The sequence below is a fragment of the Eptatretus burgeri genome, chromosome 16 (genome assembly GCF_056783735.1).
Source record: "Eptatretus burgeri isolate ZD-2024b chromosome 16, Ebu_testis_v1, whole genome shotgun sequence".
In the NCBI taxonomy this organism is placed as follows: Eukaryota; Metazoa; Chordata; class Myxini; order Myxiniformes; family Myxinidae; genus Eptatretus; species Eptatretus burgeri.
Window position 1 is genome coordinate 320,851 of NC_140976.1, and position 7,500 is coordinate 328,350.

The 7,500-nt window shown below is 42.4% G+C and overlaps 1 protein-coding gene across 8 annotated transcripts in view; it reads right to left on the reverse strand.

The window, feature by feature from the left end:
* Nucleotides 1–1,061: 1,061 nt before the first annotated feature.
* LOC147010287 (inositol polyphosphate-4-phosphatase type I A-like) overlaps nt 1,062–7,500 on the reverse strand; it is a 109,089-nt gene continuing 102,650 nt past the window's right edge. For 6 of the 8 annotated variants that reach the window (XM_085859572.1, XM_085859571.1, XM_085859570.1 and 3 more), the window contains 6 exons: nt 6,332–6,458; nt 6,105–6,245; nt 5,925–6,019; nt 3,507–3,610; nt 2,973–3,124; nt 1,062–2,653 (listed from right to left, as the gene is read on the reverse strand). In XM_085859572.1, coding sequence (XP_085715698.1) covers nt 2,521–2,653; nt 2,973–3,124; nt 3,507–3,610; nt 5,925–6,019; nt 6,105–6,245; nt 6,332–6,458 — 752 coding nt within the window. In that variant the 3' untranslated portion in view covers nt 1,062–2,520. The remainder of the gene's footprint in view (nt 2,654–2,972; nt 3,125–3,506; nt 3,611–5,924; nt 6,020–6,104; nt 6,246–6,331; nt 6,459–7,500) is intronic. The other 2 variants (XR_015052393.1, XM_085859573.1) reach the window with 2 other exon arrangements.

A 7,500-nucleotide genomic window follows, 5' to 3' on the forward strand; every position in this document is an offset into this window, starting at 1 on the left:
TCTCTCTGCGCAAGTGAGATCGGGACAAATTCACAGCCAAAGTACTGTAAACCGTTAAGCTTGTTTTCAGATTCATGTTCTGATTTGTGTCCAAAATAGAACATTCTATTTAAATCAAGTTGTTCATCAATCATAAATTAATGCTTGTAGACAAATGACTGTGACCCAAATGATTAACCTTACTTTTTGCTTTGCATTATGTTGTATAATAATAATAATAACAATAATAATAATAACATAATTAAAATCAAAGGGCGGAGGAGCTCCTTGTGAGCCAACGGCCATCCATATCTAGTGCCCAACTGTGTCTGCGGACGTCGTCCTGCAGTTGGGCTACTTCTTATTAGGAGGTTGGTGGCAGGATTTGCACTCCGGCCACCGTAAAACGCTTCATTCCGCAAAACGCAAAAACGCAAAAAAATCTGAAAACCCACTCCGTGGGAGTACCTACTGTGCAGCTTCCCTTCGCAGGGCAGCTCACCGGATGTCAGGATTGGGGCAAAGCCTTCGGGACCCCCAATCTTTGATAGGAGGGAAACCACGGGGTAACATCCCTGGGTCAGATTGCGGGAGAGTGTGTCGGAGTGGTGCTGAGGTGTCGTCCACCAGACGGTGGTCTCCTTGGGTTAACCTGAGGCGGTCCCTTCGGGTGGGTGCCTGGAATGTCCGATCCCTAAGAGAGGATGATCACCTGTCTCTGTTATCATCTGAGCTCAAGCGTTTGGACATCGGGATTGCAGCTCTCTCTGAGGTTCGGAGACCGGATTGCAGCGAGATAATGGTGGGTGGTTACACCTACTATTGGTCTGGTCACTCTGATGGTTACCATACCCAAGGAGTTGTTGTAGCTGTGTCCAATAAGCTGACCCCAATGATAATTGAGGTAACACCGGTCAACGAGCGTATTATGAGATTAAGGATTCACCACTCCTTAGGTGTCATTTCCCTGGTCTCTATTTATGCTCCGACTGAGGCGAGTGATCTCACCGTGAACTGTTCTGGCACATGCTCCCATACCTGACCTGATAATTAAAATTAATAACAATGACAAGAGAACAAAGTGTAACAAGCAATTTATTTTGTTTTGTTTTTTGCACAAAAGCAATACATGTTATATAGCATAACATTTTAAGGTCATATATTTAATGATCATATGAACAAGCATACAAAATACAGCAGATATATCACCAGAAATTAGATAAAACATTGCAACCTGACACGGAGGAATCTCTCCTGACTGGTACCACAGTACACTGCTTCAGAACTAGGCCTGACTTGAGCCACAGTACATTGCTGCAGTACTGAGACTGACTTCTACCACAGGATATTGCTTGTACAGTGCTAGGCCTGACTTGTGCCATAGCACACTACTGCGGTGTTTGCTCCTCATGTTGGAAATACCAAACGGAGTGTCAGATTTCCAATTCGGGAGCATCCACACATTCCATGGAATTTTGACCCCTGTATGCACCATCCTTCTTTTCCCAACCTCCTTTACCTTTTCTCCCTCTTCATCCCCAAATTTCTTACCATTTGTTTTCATTCACATTCTCTCTCATAACGTTCCTTTTCCCAATGTTCTAATTCAACACACCTCCCTCACAATCTGTTATGTGGATATGACCGACCCCCTTTGGATATATGTTTGGATTTCACAACAATGACTGCACTGTGGTCACAATCTGTGACAAAATCAGATAACAGGCTGATTGGGAAATGCACATTTAAAGAACTATTAAAAGATGAACTTGACACCTCTCGTCCATGTCAGCCTCCGCCACGGTTATATCAGAACGAGCTGATTTTATACATGACACAGAGTGTTTAACCCCAATACGGGGCCGCTCAAAGATTATGTAAAGCTCATTGTTTTAGGGAAGTACATATCATGCGTGTTGACCTGTTTTATTAAACCTTGCTAATAATTTTCATTTGACATTGATTCGATTTTTGAGAGCCCCTCATCTTGAGTAACACTTGACCCCCAAAAAGCCAATGGAAATCTGATACAACAAAGCTGGGCAGTGTATAATCAGTTGAGGCCTACAGGCCTGATGTCTTGGGCCTACAATATTTTTTAGGGAGGTGTGTACTGTGCGTGCTGATGGGGTTGATAAAACATTACTATTGATTTTTGTTCAACATATGGTAAAACATGTTGGGGTCTCTCAGCGTGAGTAACACTCAACCCAACCAAAGCCAATGGAAATCTGATACAACAAACCCAGGCAGTATATAATCAGCAGATGTCTTCAGGCCTGATATCTTAGGCTCACCAGAAAACCAAGATGGCAGCCACATTATTTTGCCTGGCTGCCATGGTGAGTGGAGTCAAGCGACTAATGTGGGTGGGGTCTGGCTGCTGTCCAACCAATGGGTGCACATTTCAAAAATCGACCCCCAACAAGAACCACAACAACAACAGCAACAACCACGCAGAGCTCTTGTAGACCTGGAACACATCGCAGGTAAAAATGTCGGGATACTCAGAGTGAGGAGTGAGTGCCTAATGTTGAACGATCAGCTTTCCAGGACAGTGTAGGTCCCGTCTGGAGGCCGATACTGTCGTGGGAAAGCTTTAAGCTGCAGTGCATTGAAAGCATACTTCTTTCGCCCAACATTCTTCCTGGCAATTTCAATGCGGCAGCCTTGGCTGGTAATCACAAAGGAAATGTCAGAACATATCTCAACAACCACAATGAAATACAAAAGGATAAAACAAGTTAAACCAAACACCCTAAAACAACATGGAGCTGTCAACTATGTTAATAAAGTAACTTACACTCTGCATTGCGTAACATGAAACAGTAAGCAGTTCAATGATGATAAACCATTACTTTCACTGGGTAATAGGTTAACAAAAAGCTCTTTCAGCAAAGTTGAAGGAATGGAAGCGGCAGCGGCTATGCCAAGTACAAAACATGTTCACCAAAAACATGTAATGGCATCCATTTCCATTGCAGAGAATTTACCTGCGCATGTGATCCAGGGTGGGGTTCACGTCAGCCGCTGGCAAGCCGTGTTGCTGCAGCAGGAAAACCTGCTCGAGCGTTACTGCCATGGCTGTTCGATCCTTCCCGCTCTTGCAGCATGTGAGTCTAACACCTCCGAGCCGTCTGCACACCTGGAAGTGAACCGTGAACCCAGTTATGGCTGAGCAAAACTGCAGCTCCCTTCCGCCAAAACACTTAGGAGTTGTCAAGCGAAGGTTATCAAAAAACCTAAATACAATTTTAAATTCTTCAAGAATGTGCATGTAATCATCTCAAAAAGTTATATTCAAACCATGGATCACATGCACAGGTAAATCAGCTTGAAAGGAAATGATATGGAAAGAGGTGACACTGTGACAACCATGTATGCATTCATACGATTGTTGATGGATTTGTGTTTGGGGAAATGCACCAAGGCACAAATGTACTACAACTAACGTGATTGTATTTATCTTTTGCATTTCATCAACACAACTCATTCATTCAAATCTGCAGGAAGAACAAGGAAGGAACCTCTGCTGCGATGTGCAGTATGTGTGGGCCCTGTGGCCTATTGTCTTGTACACTGTGCCTCAGATCAGATAGCAAGGCTCGGATATCTTCATCTTGATCCGAAACTGAAAAAAAAATGCATGTACATACATATATATGTATATATATATATATATTTTTTTTTTCCAGAAACTCCAGGGAGACACACACCAACACATAAAGGAGTACTCGTGTAGTTATATCTGTTGTATTTTGTCGAGCTAAATTACCTCTCCCCTCGTATCAGTGGAAAGGGAAACGCATTGTGTTTGTGGAGAAGATTCAAACCCCTTTGTGATTCTTCTCAATCTAAATTCACTCTACCTCTCTCTTCTTATCTTTCTCATGTCTGTCTCTCTGTCTGTCTGTCTGTCTGTCTGTCCGTCTCTCACTCTCTCTCTCCCCACCTCTCCAGCACATCCATACACGCTTTGCAACACTCAACATGACACTCAACATTACAACCAACACCACAAAACCAACATGACAAAACCACCATTACCAATCTAATCAATCAACAACAGCATAACATACTGCAGACCCACGTGCCGGGAGATGGGTGGGCCTCCAGCGACGACGTTGACTACCGATGCCCCACCTTGGTCGGCGGTGGCATGGCAGGAGCTAGGCTCACCCAATGAGCATCTCATGGATACAATATGGACCGACGAGTGGACAGCCACCCAAGAAGCTAAAGCTGTGGTAAGGAGCACAGCTCGGTGCTCCTCAGACCCTAAACCACGCCCCTCCCAGGGGCCATGTTAGCCAGGAATTAAATTGCATTAAATCAGATTCCCCCCCCCCCCACCTTTATTTACACATCGTAACCCACAACTTCCAAGTGAAAAACAAATTCTACAAATTTCAGAAAATTAATTAAAAATTCAAAACTAGAATATTATGGTTGGACAAGTGTCCACCCCCCTTATGATAGCAATTGTAAATTAGCTCAAGTGTAACCAATCACATTCACAATCACACACCAGGTTACTTGACCTCCAGGCATGTTAATTTGTAGTGATTCTGATTATTTCAGAATAAAATCAGCTGTTCCTGTAAGTTTCCTCTGATTGGTGGTGCATTCCACAGCAAAGATTCAAACATGAGTATGAAGGAGCTTTCAAAAGATCTTCGGGATAAAGTTGTGGATAGGCAGAGTTCAGGGGATGGGCATAAAAATATTTCAAAGGCCTTGAATATCTCTTGGAGCAGTCAAGACAATCATTAAGAAGTGGAAGGCGTATGGTACCACCAAGACCCTGCCTTGATCAGGGTGTCCCTCCAAACTAGATGACCTAGCAATGAGGAAACTGATCAGCGAGGCCACCAAGAGGCCAATGGTAACTTTGAAAGATGGCAAATGGCAAAGTCTTGTCACTGTGTGCATGTGACAACAATATCCCAAACACTCCACAAATCTGACATATATGGTAGGGTGGCAAGAAGGAAGCCATTACTCAAAAAAGCCCACCTTGAGTCCTGTATTTTGAAGAAATCAAATTATATATAACTTTTTCTATATTTTGAAGGGGTCTAAACACTTTCTTACATCCACAAAGGAATGGGGTCATTTAATATTACCTTTTGCATAGCTCCAATGGCTGAGGCATGATAAGAGAGACAAAAAAAAAAAAAATTTTTTTCAAAAATTTATTTTTGCTTAAAACACGCCCCAGCACTCACTAATGAATCTCTGGAAGTTTGACATAGATCCCGTTTGGCCATCTCCAAGAAAAATGGCTACACACAAACAGACAAACAGAAAAACATCTCTCTTATAGTGCAGACGAGCAGGGATAACTCTTCTGCCAGCTTTCCCTTGTCTTGCCAGCCATTGTTCGTTCACCTGCTGTGCCACTGCTTTGTGCCATTGTTATTTTGGGCCAAAAGACTGAAGACCCTTTTGAAGACCGACAGGAGCATTGTGCCTTGGGCCATAGGGGGCATTTCTTGGTCATTAAAGGCCAGGATGCTCCTCTCCAGGGCAATCTTACTCGTTTTTGTTATTCCTTCTTTCCTCCTTGTGAATGTACTGTACATCCCTCCATACCCTTTGATAATAGGTGAACTTTCTTCTTCTTCATTCATATGCAGCACATGGCTGCAAGTAGCATGATGTCCGAGGGGGGCATGATTGTGCCACAGATGCAACTCCCCCTGGAGGTTAGGACTGGCATTTGGCATTTGGCCACATGCCAACGATAGTTCATCTACCATTTGTGAACCTGTTGCCCTTTTGCTCCTTTTTGAGTCTTGGTCCTTCAATATTTAAAAGGAAAATAGCAAAAGAGTGAGTCAGGAAGGTAGTGGTGCAGTATACCAGGGGAAGTTTATCAGGCCAGATTAAAGTGGGTAATAAACAGTATCGATCTAATGAGTATAGTGTGTTTGATTGCTCACAGTTGTACAAGGAATGTTGTAGTTGAGAATGATATCCAACTAGTCGAGAGTAGGCCTCCTCATTGATTTTCTGTTGCAGAGAAGTATCTCCAATCCTGAGGAATCAATACAGGCTGAATGGCTCAGTATATTTAAAGAGAAAAAAAAATCAAGAAGAAATCTCCCAAAAGCACCACATACCAGTCAGCTAAAACTTGCTCCTCATTGATTCCGACGTTGAAAAACACAGGAAAGAGGGATATCTTCGCCTTGTCTCGAAACTCTGGAGGTAATTGGTCATGTAAATTTGGCAATAATGGAACTTCCACTATCCATCCTTCCCTGCAATCAAATGAAGCAGCAAAATTCAAGCTGTTTCAAAATCAGTAACTCGGCCACAAAGCTGGTATATTGTCTTTGTAACTTACCCGTATTCCTGCACATTGGGTAGGAATGCTGCTTGCGCGACTCGAGAGGCAGCAACAAAACAGAAATGCACCGAACACATGTCTAATACTCCAACGCTCAAATCCTCAATCATTCCCCTCTCGTCTCCTGTAAAAACAATTTCTATGAATCATTCACACTTATTATATGTTTCAAAAGGCATGAGGCGCATGGGCAAAGGCCATTTGATATGTTACACTTGTATGCCATATATATCAGAGCATCATCTTGATTTGTTGAAAGATACTGTGGGATCTCCAACATGTGCTTTAATATTAGGTTAGGGATGCAGCATCCTGTCCTGACAAGCCATAGAATGGCAATTTTATACTAGTCGTGACAACCCATAGAATAGCAATTTTAGACGAGTCCTGACAAGCCATAGAATAGCAATTTTATACTAGTCGTGACAACCCATAGAATAGCAATTTTAGACGAGTCCTGACAAGCCATAGAATGGCAATTTTAGACGAGTCCTGACAATCCATAGAATGACAATTTTAGACGAGTCCTGACAACCCATAGAATGGGAATTTTAGACTAGTCCTGAAAACCCATGGTATAGTAATTTTAGACAAGTCCTGACAACCCAAAGAATGACAATTTTAGACGAGTCCTGACAACCCATAGAATGACAATTTTAGACGAGTCCCGACAACCCAGAGAATGACAATTTTAGACTAGTCCCGACAACCCAGAGAATGACCATTTTTAGACTAGTCCTGACAAGCCATAGAATGGCAATTCTAGACTAGTCCTGACAACGCATAAAATGACAATTTTAGACTAGTCCTGGCAACCCATATAATAGCAATTTTAGACAAGTCCTGACAACCCATAGTATGACAATTTTAGAGTAGTCCTGACAACACATAGAATGACAATTTTAGATTAGTCCTGACAACCCATAGAATGACAATTTTAGACGACTCCTGACAACCCATAGAATGACAATATTAGACTATTGCTGACAATCCATATAATGACAATTTTAGAGAAGTCCTGACAACACATAGAATGACAATTTTAGACAAGTCCTGACAACCCAAAGAATGACAATTTTAGACTAGTCCTGACAACCCATATAATGACAATTTTAGACTAGTCCTGACAACCCATAGAATGGCAATTTTAGACTAGTCCTGACAAC